This window comes from Chiloscyllium plagiosum, unplaced genomic scaffold, assembly GCF_037043375.1.
Source record: "Chiloscyllium plagiosum isolate Xiang-an unplaced genomic scaffold, Cpla_swu_hap1 HiC_scaffold_44, whole genome shotgun sequence".
In the NCBI taxonomy this organism is placed as follows: domain Eukaryota; kingdom Metazoa; phylum Chordata; class Chondrichthyes; order Orectolobiformes; family Hemiscylliidae; genus Chiloscyllium; species Chiloscyllium plagiosum.
Window position 1 is genome coordinate 14,910,903 of NW_028270182.1, and position 20,272 is coordinate 14,931,174.

Below are 20,272 nucleotides of genomic sequence, written 5' to 3' on the forward strand. Positions count from 1 at the left end.
AGGGAGACAGGGAGAGAGGGTCAAACACAGGGAGACACAGAGAGGGTCAAACACAGGGAGACATGGATAGAGAGGGTCAAACACAGGTAGGCAGAGACGAGAGGGTCAAGCACAAGGAGACAGGGAGAGACTTCAAACACTGGGAGATAGAGAGAGAGGGTCAAACACAGGGAGAGAGAGAGAGAGAGAGAGAGAGAGAAGGTCAAACACGGGGAGTCAGAGAGAGAGAGAGAGAGAGAGAGGAGGTAAAACACAGAGAGACAGAGAGGGAGAGGGTCAAACACATGGGAGGCCTGGAGAGGAAGAGAGAGAGTCAAACACAGGGAGACGGAGAGAGAGAGGGTCAAACACAGGGAGACCGAAAGAGATAGCTCATACGCAGGGAAACAGAGAGTGAGGGTCAAACACAGGGAGACAGAGACTGAGAGAGAGGGTCAAACACAGGGAGACAAGAAGAGAGAGAGAGACAAGGTCAAGCACAGGGAGACAGACAGAGAGAGGGTCAAACACAGGGAGACAGAGAGAGTGAGGGTCAAACACAGGGAGACAGAGAGAGAGATGGTCAAACACAGAGAGACATGGACAGAGAGGGTCAAACACAGGGAGACAGAGAGAGAGAGAGACAAGGTCAAACACAGGGAGACAGACAGAGAGAGAGAGGGTCAAACACAGGGAGACAGAGAGAGAGAGTGAGGGTCAAACACAGGGAGACATAGAGTGAGGGTCAAACACAGGGAGACAGAGAGAGAGTCAAACACAGGTAGACAGTGAGAGAGAGGGTCAAACACAGGGAGACAGAGAGAGAGAGGGTCAAATACAGGGAGACATTGACAGAGAGGGTCAAACACAGGGTGACAGGGAGAGAGAGGGTCAAACACAGGTAGGCAGAGACCAGAGGGTCAACCAGAAGGAGACAGGGAGAGAGTTCAAACACTGGGAGATAGAGAGAGGGTCAAACACAGGGAGATAGAGAGAGAGAGAGAGAGAAGGTCAAACACAGGGAGTCAGAGAGAGAGAGGGGGTCAAACACAGAGAGAGAGAGAGTGTCATACAGAGGGAGACAGAGACAGAGAGAGGGTCAAACACACTGAGACTGAGAGAAAGAGAGAGGGAAAGGGTCAAACACACAAAGACAGAGAGAAAGAGAGAGGGACAAACACATGAGACAGAGAGAAAGGGTCAAACACAGGGAGATAGGGTGAGAGAAAGAGTGTCAGACAGAGGGAGACAGAGAGAGAGGTCAAACACAGGGAGATAGGGTGAGAGAGAGAGAGAGTGTCAGACAGAGGGAGACAGAGAGAGAGAGGTCAAACACAGGGAGACAGAGAGAGAGAGAGAGCGAGAGTGAGAGTCAAACACAGGGAAACAGACACAGAGAGTGGGTCAAATACAGGAAGATAGAGAGAGAGGGTCAAACACAGGGAGAGAGAAGGTCAAAAACAAGGCAACAGAGAGAGTGTCAAACACAGGGAGACAGAGACAGTGAGAGAGGGACAAGCACACAGAGACGGAGAGAAAGAGAGAGAGAGAGAGGGTCAAACACAGGGAGACAGGGAGAGAGAGAGAGAGAGAAAGAGTCAAATACAGAGAGACAGAGACAGAGAGGGTCAAATACATGGGGCCAGAGAGAGATAAGGTCAAACACAGGGAGACAGAGACAGACAGGGTCAAACACATGGGAGACATGGAGAGAGAGAGGGTCAAACACAGGGAGACCGAGAGAGAGAGAGAGAGAGGGTCAAACACAGAGAGACAGAGAGAGACAGAGGGTCAAACACAGTGAGACAGAGACAAGAGGGTCAAACACAGGGAGACAGAGACAGTGAGAGAGGGTCAAGCACACACAGACAGAGAGAAAGAGAGAGAGGGAGGGTCAAACACAGGGAGACAGGGAGAGAGAGAGAGAGAGAGAAAGTCAAACACAGGGAGATGGAGATGAGAGGGTCAAACACAGGAAGAGACACAGAGAGAGAGGGTCAAACACACAGACACACAGAGACAGAGAGAAAGAGAGAGAGAGGGACAAACACAAGGAGACAGAGAGAAGGTCAAAAACAGGGTGACAGAGAGAGGGTCAAACACTGGGAGACCGAAAGAGATAGCTCATACGCAGGGAGACAGAGAGTGAGGGTCAAACACAGGGAGACAGGGAGAAAGAGAGAGAGAGAGTGTCAGACAGAGGGAGACTGAGAGAGAGAGGTCAAACACAGGGAGATAGAGAGTGAGGGTCAAACACAGGGAGATAGAGAGAGAGGGTCAAACACAGAGAGATAGAGAGAGCCAAACACAGGGAGACAGAGACGAGAGGGTCAAACACAAGGAGATAGGGAGTGAATTCAAACACAAGGAAATAGAGAGAGAGAGGGTCAAACACAGTGAGACAGAGACGAGAGGGTCAAACACAGGGAGACAGGGAGAGAGAGACAAGGTCAAACACAGGGAGACAGACAGAGAGAGAAGGTCAAACACAGGGAGACAGAGAGAGAGAGAGAGAGAGAGGGTCAAACACAGGGAGACAGAGAGAGATGGTCAAACACAGAGACATGGACAGAGAAGGTCAAACACAGGGAGACAGACAGAGAGAGAGGGGGTCAAACACAGGGAGACAGAGGGAGAGAGTGAGGGTCAAACAGAGGGAGACAAAGAGAGTGGGACAAACACAGGGCGATAGAGAGAGAGAGAGAGGGTCAAACACAGAGACATGGAAAGAGTTCAAACACTGGGAGATGGAGAGACAGAGAGGGTCAAACACAGGAAGACACAGAGAGAGGGTCAAATACAGGGAGACCGAAAGAGATAGCTCGTACGCAGGGAGACAGAGAGTGAGGGTCAAACACAGGGAGACAGGGAGAGAGAGAGAGAGTGTCAGACAGAGGGAGACAGAGAGAGAGAGAGAGAGAGAGAGAGAGAGGGTCAAACACAGTCAGACAGAGACGAGAGGGTCAAACAGAGAGAGAGAGAGAGAGTCAAACACAGGGAGACAGAGAGAGAGAGAGAGAGAGAGAGAGAGAGAAGGTCAAACACAGTGAGACAGAGAGAGAGAAGGTCAAACACAGGGAGACAGAGAGAGGGTCAAAAACAAGGAGACAGGGAGAGAGTTCAAACACTGGGAGACAGAGACAGAGAGGGTCAAACACAGGGAGATAGAGAGGGACAAACACAGGGAGATAGAGAGAGAGGGGGTCAAAAACAGAGAGACAGAGATAGACAGGGTCAAACACAGGGACATAGAGGGAGAGAAGGTCAAACACTGGGAGACAGAGAGAGAGAGGGTCAAACACAGGGAGACAGAGGCAGAGATAGAGTGTCAAACACAAGGAGACAGGGAGAGAGAGAGAGAGAGTCAAACACATGGAGACAGAGAGAGGGACAAACACAGGGAGACAGAGAAAGAGAGAGAGGGTCAAACACAGGGAGACAGGGAGAGAGAGAGAGAGAGAGAAGGTCAAACACAGGGAGACAGAGAGAGAGGTCAAACACAGGGAGACAGAGAGAGAGAGAGAGCGAGAGAGAGAGTCAAACACAGGGAAACAGACACAGAGAGTGGGTCAAACACAGGAAGATAGAGAGAGAGGGTCAAACACAGGAGGAGAGAAGGTCAAAAACAAGGCGACAGAGAGAGTGTCAAACACAGGGAGACAGAGACAGTGAGAGAGGGACAAGCACACAGAGACGGAGAGAAAGAGAGAGAGAGAGAGGGTCAAACACAGGGAGACAGGGAGAGAGAGAGAGAGAGAGAGAGAAAGAGTCAAATACAGAGAGACAGAGACAGAGAGGGTCAAACACATGGGGCCAGAGAGAGATAAGGTCAAACACAGGGAGACAGAGACAGACAGGGTCAAACACATGGGAGACATGGAGAGAGAGAGGGTCAAACACAGGGAGACCGAGAGAGGGAGAGAGAGAGGGTCAAACACAGAGAGACAGAGAGAGACAGAGGGTCAAACACAGTGAGACAGAGACGAGAGGGTCAAACACAGGGAGACAGAGACAGTGAGAGAGGGTCAAGCACACACAGACAGAGAGAAAGAGAGAGAGGGAGGGTCAAACACAGGGAGACAGGGAGAGAGAGAGAGAGAAAGTCAAACACAGGGAGATGGAGACGAGAGGGTCAAACACAGGAAGAGACACAGAGAGAGAGGGTCAAACACACAGACACACAGAGACAGAGAGAAAGAGAGAGAGAGAGGGACAAACACAAGGAGACAGAGAGAAGGTCAAAAACAGGGTGACAGAGAGAGGGTCAAACACTGGGAGACCGAAAGAGATAGCTCATACGCAGGGAGACAGAGAGTGAGGGTCAAACACAGGGAGACAGGGAGAAAGAGAGAGAGAGTGTCAGACAGAGGGAGACTGAGAGAGAGAGGTCAAACACAGGGAGATAGAGAGTGAGGGTCAAACACAGGGAGATAGAGAGAGAGGGTCAAACACAGAGAGATAGAGAGAGCCAAACACAGGGAGACAGAGACGAGAGGGTCAAACACAAGGAGATAGGGAGTGAATTCAAACACAGGGAAATAGAGAGAGAGAGGGTCAAACACAGTGAGACAGAGACTAGAGGGTCAAACACAGAGAGATAGAGAGAGCCAAACACAGGGAGACAGAGACGAGAGGGTCAAACACAGGGAGACAGAGAGAGAGGGTCAAACACATGGAGATAGGGAGTGAATTCAAACACTGGGAGATAGAGAGAGAGAGGGTCAAATACAGGGAGACAGAGAGAAAGAGGGTCAAACACAGGGAGATAGAGAGAGAGAAGGTGAAATACAGGGAGTCAGAGAGAGAGACAAGGTCAAACACAGGGAGACAGACAGTGAGAGAGGGTCAAACACAGGGAGACAGAGAGAGAGTGAGGGTCAAACACAGGGAGACAGGGAGAGGGTCAAACACAGGGAGACAGAGTCAGAGAGGGTCAAACACTGGGAGACAGGGAGAGAGAGGGCCAAACACAGGGAGACAGACAGAGAAGGTCAAACACAGGGAGACAGAGACAGAGAGGGTCAAGCGCAGGGAAACAGGGAGAGAGAGAGAGAGAAAGGTCAAACACAGGGAGACAGAGACTGAGAGAGAGGGTCAAACACAGGGAGACAGAGAGAGAGTGAGGGTCAAACACAGGGAGACAGAGAGAGAGAGATGGTCAAACACAGAGAGACGTGGACAGAGAGGGTCAAACACAGGGAGACAGGGAGAGAGGGAGAGACAAGGTCAAACACAGGGAGACAGAGACAGAGATAGAGGGTCAAACACAGGGAGAGAGAGAGACAGAGGGTCAAACACAGGAAGATCGAGAGAGAGTGTGTCAAACACAGGGAGACAGAGACAGAGAGAAAGGGTCAAACACAGGGAAACAGGGAGAGAGAGAGAGAGAGAGAAGGTCAAGCACAGGGATACAGACAGAGAGAGAGGGTTAAACACAGGGAGACAGAGACAGAGACAGAGGGTCAAACACAGGAGACAGGGAGAGTGAGAGGGTCAAACACAGGGAGACAGAAACAGAGAAGGTCAAACACAGGGAGAGAGAAACAGAAAGGGTCAAACACAGGGAGACAGAGAGAGAGAGTGAGGGTCAAACGCAGGGAGTCAGAGAGAGAGAGATGGTCAAACACAGAGAGACGTGGATAGAGAGGGTCAAACACAGGGAGACAGGGAGAGAGGGAGAGACAAGGTCAAACACAGGGAGACAGCGAGAGAGGGAGAGACAAGGTCAAACACAGGGAGACAGACAGAGAGAGAGGGTCAAACACAGGGAGAGAGAGAGAGAGGGTCAAACACAAGAAGATCGAGAGAGAGTGTCAAACACAGGGAGACGGAGAGAGGGAGAGACAAGGTCAAACACAGGGGGACAGAGATAGAGGGTCAAACACAGGGAGAGAGAGAGACAGAGGGTCAAACACAGGAAGATCGAGAGAGAGAGAGTGTCAAACACAGGGAGACGGAGAGAGAGAGTGTCAAACACAGGGAGACAGAGAGAGAGGGTCAAACACAGAGAGACAGAGACAGAGAGAGTCAAACACAGGGGGCCAGAGAGAGAGAAGGTCAAACACAGGGAGATAGAGTCAGACAGGGTCAAACACATGGGAGTCATGGAGAGAGAGAGAGGGTCAAACACAGGGAGACCGAGAGAGAGAGAGAGAGAGGGTCAAACACAGGGAGACAGAGAGAGAGAGAGGGTCAAACACAGTGAGACAGAGATGAGAGGGTCAAACACAGGGAGACAGAGAGAGGTCAAACACAAGGAGACAGGGATAGAGTTCAAACACTGGGAGACAGAGACAGAGAGGGTCAAACACAGAGAGACAGAGAGGGTCAAACACAGGGAGTCAGAGAGAGAGGGGGACAAACACAGGGAGATAGAGAGAGAGAGAAGGTCAAACATTGGGAGACAGAGAGAGAGAGAGAGAGGGTCAAGCACAGGGGGAGAGAGAGAGAGAGAGAGAGAGAGTCAGAGAAGGTCAAACACAGGGAGACAGAGACAGAGATAGAGGGTCAAACACAGGGAGACAGGGAGAGTGAGAGAGAGAGACAGAGAGTCAAACACAGGGAGACAGAGACAGAGAAGGTCAAACACAGGGAGACAGAGACTGAGAGAGAGGGTCAAACACATGGAGACAGAGACAGAGATAGAGGGTCAAACACAGGGAGACAGGGAGAGTGAGAGAGAGAGAGTCAAACACAGGGAGATGGAGACAGAGAGAGCCAAACACAGGGAGACAGAGACGAGAGGGTCAAACACAGGGAGACAGAGAGAGAAGGTCAAACAGGGAGACAGAGATAGACAGGGTCAAACACAGGGAGACAGAGAGAGAGGGGTCAAACAGTGGGAGACAGAGAGAGAGAGAGAGACAAGGTCAAACACAGGGAGACAGAGACAGAGAGAGAGGGTCAAACACAGGGAAACACGGAGAGGGATAGAGAGAGAGAAGGTCAAGCACAGGGATACAGACAGAGAGAGAGGGTTAAACACAGGGAGACAGAGACAGAGAGAGAGGGTCAAACACAGGAGACAGGGAGAGTGTGTGAGAGAGAGAGAGAGAGGGTCAAACACAGGGAGACAGAAACAGAGAAGGTCAAACACAGGGAGAGAGAAACAGAAAGGGTCAAACACAGGGAGATAGAGAGGGTCAGAGAGTCAAACACAGGGAGACAGAGATAGAGAGAGTCAAACACAGGGAGATGGAGAGAGAGCGGGTAAACACAGGGAGACAGAGGGAGAGAGAGTCAAACACAGTGAGACAGAGAGAGAGGGTCAAACACAGGGAGACCGAGAGAGTCAAACACAGTGAGACAGAGACGAGAGGGTCAAACACAGGGAGACAGAGAGAGGGTCAAACACAAGGAGAGAGAGAGAGAGGGTCAAACACAAGAAGATCGAGAGAGAGTGTCAAACACAGGGAGACGGAGAGAGGGAGAGACAAGGTCAAACACAGGGGGACAGAGATAGAGGGTCAAACACAGGGAGAGAGAGAGTCAGAGGGTCAAACACAGGAAGATCGAGAGAGAGAGAGTGTCAAACACAGGGAGACGGAGAGAGAGAGTGTCAAACACAGGGAGACAGAGACAGAGAGGTCAATCACAGGGAGATAGAGAGAGAGGGTCAAACACAGAGAGACAGAGACAGAGAGAGTCAAACACAGGGGGCCAGAGAGAGAGAAGGTCAAACACAGGGAGATAGAGTCAGACAGGGTCAAACACATGGGAGTCATGGAGAGAGAGAGAGGGTCAAACACAGGGAGACCGAGAGAGAGAGAGAGAGAGGGTCAAACACAGGGAGACAGAGAGAGAGAGAGGGTCAAACACAGTGAGACAGAGATGAGAGGGTCAAACACAGGGAGACAGAGAGAGGTCAAACACAAGGAGACAGGGATAGAGTTCAAACACTGGGAGACAGAGACAGAGAGGGTCAAACACAGAGAGACAGAGAGGGTCAAACACAGGGAGTCAGAGAGAGAGGGGGACAAACACAGGGAGATAGAGAGAGAGAGAAGGTCAAACATTGGGAGACAGAGAGAGAGAGAGAGAGGGTCAAGCACAGGGGGAGAGAGAGAGAGAGAGAGAGAGTCAGAGAAGGTCAAACACAGGGAGACAGAGACAGAGATAGAGGGTCAAACACAGGGAGACAGGGAGAGTGAGAGAGAGAGACAGAGAGTCAAACACAGGGAGACAGAGACAGAGAAGGTCAAACACAGGGAGACAGAGACTGAGAGAGAGGGTCAAACACATGGAGACAGAGACAGAGATAGAGGGTCAAACACAGGGAGACAGGGAGAGTGAGAGAGAGAGAGTCAAACACAGGGAGATGGAGACAGAGAGAGCCAAACACAGGGAGACAGAGACGAGAGGGTCAAACACAGGGAGACAGAGAGAGAAGGTCAAACAGGGAGACAGAGATAGACAGGGTCAAACACAGGGAGACAGAGAGAGAGGGGTCAAACAGTGGGAGACAGAGAGAGAGAGAGAGACAAGGTCAAACACAGGGAGACAGAGACAGAGAGAGAGGGTCAAACACAGGGAAACACGGAGAGGGATAGAGAGAGAGAAGGTCAAGCACAGGGATACAGACAGAGAGAGAGGGTTAAACACAGGGAGACAGAGACAGAGAGAGAGGGTCAAACACAGGAGACAGGGAGAGTGTGTGAGAGAGAGAGAGAGAGGGTCAAACACAGGGAGACAGAAACAGAGAAGGTCAAACACAGGGAGAGAGAAACAGAAAGGGTCAAACACAGGGAGATAGAGAGGGTCAGAGAGTCAAACACAGGGAGACAGAGATAGAGAGAGTCAAACACAGGGAGATGGAGAGAGAGCGGGTAAACACAGGGAGACAGAGGGAGAGAGAGTCAAACACAGTGAGACAGAGAGAGAGGGTCAAACACAGGGAGACCGAGAGAGTCAAACACAGTGAGACAGAGACGAGAGGGTCAAACACAGGGAGACAGAGAGAGGGTCAAACACAAGGAGACAGGGAGAGAGTTCAAACACTGGGAGACAGAGACAGAGAGGGTCAAACACAGAGAGACAGACAGGGTCAAACACAGGGAGATAGAGAGGGACAAACACAGGGAGATAGAGGGAGAGGGTCAAAAACAGGGAGACAGAGATAGACAGGGTCAAACACTGGGAGACAGAGAGAGAGGGAGGGTCAAGCACAGTGAGACAGAGACAGAGATAGAGGGTCAAACACAGGGAGACAGGGAGAGTGAGAGAGAGAGAGAGTCAAACACAGGGAGATGGAGACAGAGATAGAGGGTCAAACACAGGGAGACAGGGAGAGTGAGAGAGAGAGAGGGTCAAGCACAGTGAGACAGAGACAGAGATAGAGGGTCAAACACAGGGAGACAGGGAGAGTGAGAGAGAGAGAGAGTCAAACACAGGGAGATGGAGACTAGAGGGTCAAACACAGGGAGACAGAGACAGAGAGGATCAAACACTGGGAGACAGGGAGGGAGATGGTCAAACATAGGGAGACAGAGAGAGAAGGTCAAACACAGAGACAGAGATAGACAGGGTCAAACACAGGGAGTCAGAGAGAGAGAGAAGGTCAAACACTGGGAGACAGAGAGAGAGAGAGAGGGTCAAACACAGGAAGACAGGGAGAGAGAGTGAGAGTGAGAGAGTCAAACACAGGGAGATGGAGACAGAGAGAGCCAAACACGGAGACAGAGACGAGAGGGTCAAACACAGGGAGACAGAGAGAGAGGGTCAAACAGGGAGACAGAGATAGACAGGGTCAAACACAGGGAGACAGGGACAGAGAGAGAGGGTCAAACACGGGAGACAGGGAGAGTGAGAGAGAGGGTCAAACACAGGGAGACAGAGACAGAGAAGGTCAAACACAGGGAGACAGAGACAGAGAGAGAGGGTCAAACACGGTTGACAGGGAGAGTGAGAGAGAGAGAGAGAGGGTCAAACACAGGGAGAGAGAAACAGAAAGGGTCAAACACATGGAGATAGAGAGGGTCAGAGAGTCAAACACAGGGAGACAGAGATAGAGAGAGTCAAACACAGGGAGACAGAGATAGAGAGAGTCAAACACAGGGAGATAGAGAGAGAGAGTCAAACACAGGGAGATGGAGAGAGAGCGAGTCAAACACAGGGAGACAGAGGGAGAGAGAGTCAAACACAGGGAGACAGAGACAGAGGGAGAGAGAGTCAAACACATGGGAGACATGGAGAGAGAGAGAGAGAGAGGGTCAAACACAGTGAGACAGAGACGAGAGGGTCAAACACAGGGAGACAGAGAGAGGGTCAAACACAAGGAGACAGGGAGAGAGTTCAAACACGGGGAGACAGAGACAGAGAGGGTTTCAAACATAGAGAGACAGACAGGGTCAAACACAGGGAGATAGAGAGGGACAAACACAGGGAGATAGAGAGAGGGTCAAAAACAGGGAGACAGAGATAGACAGGGTCAAACACTGGGAGACAGAGAAAGAGAGTGAGAGAGAGAGAGGGTCAAGCACAGTGAGACAGAGACAGAGATAGAGGGTCAAACACAGGGAGACAGGGAGAGTGAGAGAGAGAGAGAGTCAAACACAGGGAGATGGAGACGAGAGGGACAAACACAGGGAGACAGAGAGAGGGTCAAACACAGGGAGACCTTCTCTTTCTGTCTCCCTATGTTTGACCATCTCTCTCCCTGTCTCCCAGTGTTTGACCCTCTCTGTCTCTGTCTCCCTGTGTTTGATCCTCTCTCTGTCTCCCTGTGTTTGTCCCTCTCGTCTCCATCTCCCTGTGTTTGACTCTCTCTCTCTCTCACTCTCCCTGTCTCCCTGTGTTTGACCCTCTATCTCTGTCTCTGTCTCACTGTGCTTGACCCTCTCTCTCTCTCACTCTCTCTCTCTGTCTCCCAGTGTTTGACCCTGTCTATCTCTGGGAGACAGGGAGAGAGAGGGCCAAACACAGGGAGACAGACAGAGAAGGTCAAACACAGGGAGACAGAGACAGTGAGAGAGGGTCAAGCTCAGGGAAACAGGGAGAGATAGAAAGAGAAGGTCAAACACATGGAGACAGAGACAGAGAGAGAGGGTCAAACACAGGGAGACAGGGAGACAGAGAGAGAGACACGGTCAAACACAGGGAGACAGAGAGAGAGGGTCAAACACAGGGAGATAGAGAGAGAGATGGTCAAACACAGAGAGACGTGGACAGAGTGGGTCAAACACGGGGAGACAGGGAGAGAGGGAGAGACAAGGTCAAACACAGGGAGACAGCGAGAGAGGGAGAGACAAGGTCAAACACAGGGAGACAGACAGAGAGAGGGTCAAACATAGGGAGAGAGAGAGACAGAGGTCAAACACAGGAAGATCGAGAGAGTGAGTCAAACACAGGGAGACGGAGAGAGAGAGGGTCAAACACAGGGAGACAGAGACAGAGAGGTCAATCACGGAGATAGAGAGAGAGGGTCAAACACAGAGACAGAGACAGAGAGGGTCAAACACAGGGGCCAGAAAGAGAGAAGGTCAAACACAGGGAGACAGAGACAGACAGGGTCAAACACATGGGATACATGGAGAGAGAGAGAGGGTCAAACACAGGGAGACGGAGAGAAAGGGTCAAACACAGGGAGACCGAGAGAGAGAGAGAGAGAGAGAGAGAGGGTCAAACACAGGGAGACAGAGAGAGAGAGGGCCAAACACAGTGAGACAGAGACGAGAGGGTCAAACACAGGGAGACAGAGAGAGGGTCAAACACAAGGAGACAGGGAGAGAGTTCAAATACTGGGAGACAGAGACAGAGAGGGTCAAACACAGAGAGACGTGGACAGAGAGGGTCAAACACAGGGAGACAGGGAGAGAGAGAGAGACAAGGTCAAACACAGGGAGACAGACAGAGAGAGAGGGTCAAACACAGGGAGACAGAGAGAGTGAGGGTCAAACACAGGGAGACAGAGAGAGAGAGATGGTCAAACGCATAGAGACGTGGACAGAGAGGGTCAAACATAGGGATGCAGGGAGAGAGAGAGAAGGTCAAACACAGGGAGACAGAGAGAGAGAGTGAGGGTCAAACACAGGGAGACAGAGACAAAAAGTGTCAAACACAGGGAGACAGAGACGAGAGGATTAACCACAAGTAGACAAGGAGAGTGTTCAAACACTGGGAGATAGAGAGAGATGGTCAAACACAGGGAGATAGAGAGCGAGGGAGAGAGAAGGTCAAACACAGGGAGTCAGAGAGAGAGGGGGACAAACACAGGGAGACGGGGGAGAGAGAGAGAGAGAGAGAGAGGTCAAACACAGAGAGAGAGAGAGAGAGAGGGGGTCAAACACAGGGAGACAGAGACAAAGGGTCAAACACAGGGAGACAGGGTGAGAGAGAGAGAGAGAGAGAGAAAGGGAGAGAGAGTCAAACACAGGGAGACAGCGAGAGAGAGAGAGAGTGTCAGACAGAGGGAGACAGAGACAGAGAGAGGGTCAAACACACAGAGACAGAGAGAAAGGGAGAGAGAGAGGGACAAACACAATGCGAGAGAGAGAAGGTCAAAAGCAGGGTGACAGAGAGAGAGGGTCAAACACGGAGAGATAGGGTGAGAGAGAGTGTCAGACAGAGGGAGACAGAGAGAGAGGTCAAACACAGGGAGACAGAGACAGAGAGAGAGGGTCAAACACAGGGAAACAGAGACAGAGAGAGAGGGTCAAACACACAGACACACAGAGAGAAAGAGAGAGAGAGAGAGAGGACAAACACAAGGAGACAGAGAGAAGGACAAAAACAGGGTGACAGAGAGAGAGGGTCAAACACAGGGAGACAGAGACAGTGAGAGAGGGTCAAGCACACAGAGACAGAGAGAAAGAGAGAGAGAGAGGGTCAAACACAGAGAGACAGAGAGAGCCAAACGCAGGGAGACAGACACGAGAGGGTCAAATTCAGGGAGACAGAGAGAGAGGGTCAAACACAGGGAGGCAGAGACGAGAGGCTCAAACACAAGGAGATAGGGAGAGAGTTCAAACACTGGGAGATAGAGAGAGAGGGTCAAATACAGGGAGACAGAGAGAGAGGGTCAAACACAGGGAGATAGAGAGAGAGGGACAAACACAGGGAGATAGAGAGAGAGAAGGTGAAACAGAGGGAGTCAGAGAGAGAGAGGGGGGGTCAAACACTGGGAGACAGAAAGAGAATGTCAAACACAAGGAGACAGAGAGAGAGAGACGGTCAAACAGAGAGAGACATTGACAGAGAGGGTCAAACACAGGGAGACAGGGAGAGAAAGAGACAGAGACAGAGACAGAGTGAGATAGAGGGTCAAACACAGGGAAACAGAGAGAGAGAGGGTCAAACACAAGGAGACATGGAGAGAATTCAAACACTGGGAGATGGAGAGAGAGTGAGGGACAAACACAGAGAGACATAGACAGAGAGGGTCAAACACATGGGAGACAGAGACAGAGATAGAGGGTCAAGCACAGGGAGACGGGAGAGAGAGAGAGTCAAACACAGGAAGATAGAGAGAGAGAGAGTCAAACACAGGGAGACGAAGAGAGAGGGTCAAACACAGGGAGACAGAGACAGAGAGGTCAATCACAGGGAGACAGAGAGAGAGTCAAATACAAGGAGACAGGGACAGAGTTCAAATACTGGGAGACAGAGACAGAGAGGGTCAAACACAGGGAGACAGAGAGGGACAAAAACAGGGAGATAGAGAGAGACGGTCAAAAACAGGAAGACAGAGATAGGGTCAAACACAGGGCGATAGAGAGAGAGAGAAGGTCAAGCACAAGGAGACAGGGAGAGAGAGAGAGACAGAGAAGGTCAAACACAGGGAGACAGAGACAGAAATAGAGGGTCAAACACAGGGAGACAGGGAGAGTGAGAGAGAGAGAGAGAGAGTCAAACACAGGGAGATGGAGACAGAGATAGAGGGTCAAACACAGGGAGATGGAGACAGAGAGAGCCAAACACAGGGAGACAGAGACGAGAGGGTAAAACACAGGGAGACAGAGAGAGGGTCTAACACAGGGAGACAGAGACAGAGAGGGTCAAACACTGGGAGACAGGGAGATAGAGAGGGTCAAACACAGGGAGACAGAGAGAGAAGGTCAAACACGGAGACAGAGATAGACAGGGTCAAACACAGGGAGTCAGAGAGAGGGGGTCAAACACTGGGAGACAGAGAGAGAGAGGGTCAAGCACAGGGAAAGAGGGGGAGAGAGAGAGAGAGAAGGTCAAACACAGGGAGACAGAGACTGAGAGAGAGGGTCAAACACAGGCAGACAGGGAGAGAGAGAGAAAGTCAAACACAGGGAGACAGAGATAGAGAGAGTGTGTCAAACACAGGGAGACCGAGAGACAGAGAGAGGGTCAAACACAGGGAGATAGAGAGAAAGCGAGAGGGTCAAACACAGGGAGACCGAGAGAGGGAGAGGGCAGGGATTAAACACAAGGAGACCCCGAGAGAGAGTGAGAGGGTCAAACACAGGGAGATAGAGAGAGAGCAAGAGGGTCAAACACAGGGAGATAGAGAGAGAGAGAGAAGGTCAAACACAGGGAGATAGAGAGAGAGAGGATCAAACATAGGGAGACAGAGAGAGAGAGGGTCAAACACAGAGAGACAGAGAGAGAGAGGGTCAAACATAGGGAAATAGAGACAGAGAGAGTCAACCACAGGGAGACAGAGACAGAAAAGGTCAAACACAGGGAGACAGAGAGAGAGGGTCAAACACAGAGACAGAGAGAGAGAGAGGGTCAAACACAGGGAGACAGAGAGAGAGGGTCAAACACAGAGAGACAGAGAGAGAGAGAGGGTCAAACACAGGGAGACAGAGAGAGAGGGTCAAACACAGGGAAACGGAGAATGAGGGTCAAACACAGGGAGACAGAGACAGAGGGGGTCAAACACAGGGAGACAGAGAGAGAGAGGGTCAAACACAGGGAGACAGAGAGAGAGAGAAGGTCAAACAAAGGGAGACAGAGACAGAGAGGGTCAAACACAGGGTGACAGAGAGAGAGGGTCAAACACAGGGAAACAGAGAGTGAGGGTCAAACACAGGGAGACAGAGACAGAGAGGGTCAAGCACAGGGAGACAGAGACAGAGAGAGGGTCAAACACAGGGAGAGAGAGAGAGGGTCAAACACAGGGAGACAGAGAGAGAGGGTCAAACACAGGACGACAGAGAGAGACGGTCAAACTCAGGGAAATGGAGAGTGAGGGTCAAACACAGGGAGACAGAGACAGAGAGGGTCAAACACAGGGAGACATGGAGAGAGTTCAAACACTGGGCGATGGAGAGAGAGAGAGGGTCAAACACGGGGAGATAGAGAGAGAGGTCAAACACAGGGAGACAGAGTGAGAGGGTCAAACACTGGGAGATAGAGAGAGAGGGTCAAACACAGGGAGACAGAGACAGAGAGGGTCAAACACTGGGAGACAGGGAGAGAGAGGGTCGAACACAGGGAGATAGAGAGTGAGGGACAAACACAGGGAGATAGAGAGGGTCAAACACAGGGAGACAGAGAGAGAGGGGGTCAAATACTGGGAGACAGAGAGAGAGAGAGGGTCAAGCACAGGGTAACAGGGAGAGAGAGAGAGAGAGAGAGAATGTCAAACACAGAGAGAAAGAGAGAGAGAGGGTCAAACACAGGCAGACAGGGAGAGAGAGAGAAGGTCAAACACAGGGAGACAGAGATAGAGAGAGTGTGTCAAACACAGGGAGACCGAGAGACAGAGAGAGGGTCAAACACAGCGAGATAGAGAGAGAGCGAGAGGGTCAAACACAGGCAGATAGAGAGAGAGAGAGGGTCAAACACAGGGAGACAGAGAGAGAGAGGGTCAAACACAGAGAGAAAGAGAGAGAGAGGGTCAAACACCGGGAGACAGAGACAGAGAGAGGGTCAAACACAGGGAGACAGAGAGAGAGAGAAGGTCAAACACAGGGAGACAGAGAGAGAGGGTCAAACACAAGGAGACCGAGAGAGAGAGGGTATAACAGGGGGAGATAGAGAGAGAAAGAGAGAGGGTCAAACACAGGGAGACAGAGACAGAGAGGGTCAAACACAGGGAGATAGAGATAAAGAGGGTCAAACACAGGGAAACGGAGAGTGAGGGTCAAACATAGGGAGACAGAGACAGAGAGGGTCAAACACAGGGAGACAGAGACAGAGAGGGTCAAACACAGGGTGACAGAGACAGAGAGGGTCAAACACAGGGTGACAGAGAGAGAGGGTCAAACACAGGGAAACGGAGAGTGAGGGTCAAACACAGGGAGACAGAGACAGAGAGGGTCAAACACAGGGAGACAGAGAGAGTGAGGGTCAAACACCGGGAGACAGAGACAGAGAGAGGGTCAAACACAGGGAGACAGAGACAGAGAGAAGGTCAAACACAGGGAGACAGAGAGAGAGAGGGTCAAACACAGGGTGACAGAGAGAGAGGGTCAAACACAGGGAAACGGAGAGTGAGGGTCAAACACAGGGAGACAGAGACAGAGAGGGTCAAACACAGGGAGACAGAGAGAGTGAGGGTCAAACACCGGGAGACAGAGACAGAGAGAGGGTCAAACACAGGGAGACAGAGACAGAGAGAAGGTCAAACACAGGGAGACAGAGAGAGAGGGTCAAACACAAGGAGACCGAGAGAGAGAGAGAGGGTATAACAGGGGGAGATAGAGAGAGAAAGAGAGAGGGTCAAACACAGTGAGACAGAAAGAGAGGGTCAAACACAGGGAGACAGAGACAGAGAAGGTCAAACACAGGGAGACAGGGAGAGAGAGAGAGGGCCCAACATAGGGAGACAGAGAGAGAGAGTGAGCGTCAAACACAGGGAGACAGAGACAGAGAGGGTCAAACACAGGGAGACATGGACAGAGAGAGTCAAACACAAGGAGACAGGGAGAGACAGAGACAGAGACAGAGTGAGATAGAGGGTCAAACACAGGGAGACAGAGAGAGAGGGTCAAACACAGAGAGACAGAGAGAGAGGGTCAAACACAGGGAGACAGGGAGAGAGAGAGAGGGTCCAACACAGGGAGACAGAGAGAGAGAGAAGATAAAACACAGGGAGTCAGAGACAGTGAGGGTCAAACACAGGGTGACAGAGAGAAAGGGTCAAACACGGAAACAGAGAGAGGGTCAAACACAGGGAAACAGAGTGAAGGAGACAGGGAGAGAGAGGGTCAAACACAGGGAAACAGGGAGAGAGAGACAGAGACAGAGTGAGATAGAGGGTCAAACACAGGGAGACAGAGAGAGAGAGGGTCAAACACAGGGAGACAGAGAGCGAGAGAGGGTCAAACACAGGGAGACAGAGAGAGGGTCAAACACTGGGAGATAGAGAGGTGGTCAAACACAGAGAGACAGAGACAGAGAGAGAGGGTCAAACACAGGGTGACAGAGAGAGAGGGTCAAACACAGGGAGACAAGGAGAGAGTCAAACACAGGGAGATAGAGACAGAGAGGGTCAAACACAGGGAGACAGAGAGAGAGAGGGTCAAACACAGGGAGACAGACAGAGAGAGAGGGTCAAACACAGGGAGACAGAGAGAGATGGTCAAACACAGGGAGACAGAGAGAGAAGGTCAAACACAGGGAGACAGAGAGAGAGAGGGTCAAACACAGGGAGACAGAGAGAGAGGGTTAAACACAGGGAAACAGAGGGAGAAGGTCAAACAGTGAAAGGGAGTAAAGCTCAAACATAGGGGAAAGAGAGAAAGAAGGTCAAACACAAGGGAGACAGAAAGAGAGAGAGAGCAAGAGAGAATGATAGGAGAGAGTGAGAATGCTAAACATTGGTGGGAGAGAGTGAATGTCCAACAGATCGAAGGGAATCCATTGACAGATGTGTCTGAAAAGAGAATCTGCAGCAGTGGTAGAGGCTGGGGTGTGGAGCACCAGAGGGTGGGCTTCTCAAAATGTTCCCAAAGGGGGAATAGATAGGTTCGTGCAGAAGAAATGTTTTGGGGGGTTATTGTAGGGAAGCGGGAGAAATGGAGAGTAATTGAGAGAGTGAGGGGAAGAAGAGGCATTGTGGGCTGTATGGCCTCCCTCCCATGCTGGGAGCTGATAAGAAAAGGAATTAACACTGAGCAGCTGCAGATGGTCCTCCGATACTGCTGTAGCTGCGTTCCAGTGAAATCTCGCTTCGTAGAAAATCGCTAAATCGAAATAATGGGGCCTATTGGAGAAGGGGGTTAGGGGCAGACCAGCAGAAAATATTACTCACGGTCGGTCAAAAACCACCCAAATGTCTAATGCTAAGTGTAGCACAGCCTATTTATTAAAGACGCCCAAGTAAATTTAACACAGTACATTTTAAAAGAAATGCAGGAAAGCTGCTCTCTGTACAGCACCTCCCACAGGGAGTAGATCTGTCAGCAGCTTGCGTTTGCGCAAGCGCAGAACAACACGTAGCCCGACACCAACGTTAGGCATGTGCAGACACCAGCACGTGAACAAAACGCAAGAACGTCGGCACCTGCGCAGAACGGCGCAAATGTTTCGGCACGCACATCAGCGCATGCACAGAATGAAGCGCACAAACCGGTCCCTTCCGGAAATGCGGTCTTGCCAATGGAGCTGAACGCTCTTCGGAATACCATTCCGTAATTGTTCAGCCACGGGTTAGCCAAATCACGCAGCCAGAAGGCGCCATTATCCTAGAACTACCCGTACAAAGTGCCGGATGGTGAGCGGACGGTTACTCACCAGCAATGCCAAGGAAACGGTCATGGTGAATGCACAGCCGCTCATTCCAGCCAATCCCAGCAGGTGGAGTGTCCGACGTCCCATCCTCTCCACCAGGAATAACTACCCAGCAGGAAAAACAGGGAGACAGCTTCAGTTCAAATCCTGGAAGCCTTTCCAGACTCGAACTAGAGAACAGATCACTGCACTGAGGGTGGGAGCAGGGGAATCATAGTCCACAGCAGGAACCCAAACTAATGTTCCCTCCCTCAGTCCCAGGATCACTGTGTAGTACACTGTTCACAGCATGGCATTAGGTACAGAGTGAAGCACACTCTACACTCTTGGTAAATCTATCCCTACTCTTGAAAACTGAAAATAAAGCTCTCTCCACATCAATCCCGATCCAATACACCCCCTGCCCAGCAGGGAGGCACGGTGGCTCAGTGGTTAGCACCGCTGCCAAACAGCGTCAGGGACCCGGGTTTGATTCCAGTCTCGGGTGACTGTCTGTGTGGAGCTTGCACATTCTGTCAGGGAGCTCTGGTTTCTTCCCACAGCCCAAAGACGTGCAGGTTAGGTGGATTGGTCATGTTTTCCAGGAATGTGCAGGTTAGGTCGATTATCGAGAGATGTGTGGGTTAGATGGATTGGTCATATTATCCAGATATGTACAGGTTAGATGGATTGGTCATGTTGTCCAGGGATGTGCAGGTTCGGTGGATTGGTCATGTAGTCCAGGGATGTGCAGGTTCGGTGGATTGGTCATCTAGTCCAGGGATGTGCAGGTTCGGTGGGTTGGTCAATTAGTCCAGGGATGTGCAGGTTCAGTGGATTGGTCAATTAGTCCAGGGATGTGCAGGTTCGGTGGATTGGTCATGTAGTCCAGGGGATGTGCAGGTTCGGTGGGTTGGTCATGTTGTCCAGGGGATGTGCAGATTCGGTGGGTTGGTCATGTAGTGCAGGGATGTGCAGGTTCGGTGGATTGGTCATGTAGTCCAGGGGATGTGCAGGTTTGGTGGATTGGTCAATTAATCCAGGGATGTGCAGGTTCGGTGGATTGGTCATGTAGTCCAGGGGATGTGCAGGTTCGGTGGGTTGGTCATGTTGTCCAGGGGATGTGCAGGTTCGGTGGGTTGGTCATGTAGTCCAGGGATGTGCAGGTTCGGTGGGTTGGTCATGTAGTCCAGGGGATGTGCAGGTTCAGTGGGTTGGTCATGTAGTCCAGGGGATGTGCAGGTTCGGTGGATTGGTCATGTAGTCCAAGGATGTGCAGGTTCGGTGGGTTGGTCATGTTGTCCAGGGGATGTGCAGGTTCGGTGGATTGGTCATGTAGTCCAGGGATGTGCAGGTTTGGTGGATTGGTCATGTAGTCCAAGGATGTGCAGGTTCGGTGGGTTGGTCATGTTGTCCAGGGGATGTGCAGGTTCGGTGGATTGGTCATGTAGTCCAGGGATGTGCAGGTTCGGTGGATTGGTCATGTAGTCCAGGCATGTGCAGGTTCGGTGGATTGGTCATGTAGTCCAGGGATGTGCAGGTTCGGTGGGTTGGTCATGTTGTCCAGGGATGTGCAGGTTCGGTGGATTGGTCATGTTGTCCAGGGATGTGCAGGTTCGGTGGATTGGTCAAGTAGTCCAGGGGATGTGCAGGTTCGGTGGATTGG

General features: G+C 51.3%; 1 protein-coding gene across 1 annotated transcript in view; it reads right to left on the bottom strand.

Moving 5' to 3' along the window:
* The window catches only part of LOC122546276 (solute carrier family 2, facilitated glucose transporter member 4-like), a 177,927-nt gene that overhangs the window by 27,704 nt on the left and 129,951 nt on the right, over positions 1-20,272 (bottom strand). Inside the window, exon 9 of the mRNA XM_087982704.1 lies at positions 18,631-18,732. Coding sequence (XP_087838830.1) covers positions 18,631-18,732 — 102 coding nt within the window. The remainder of the gene's footprint in view (positions 1-18,630; positions 18,733-20,272) is intronic.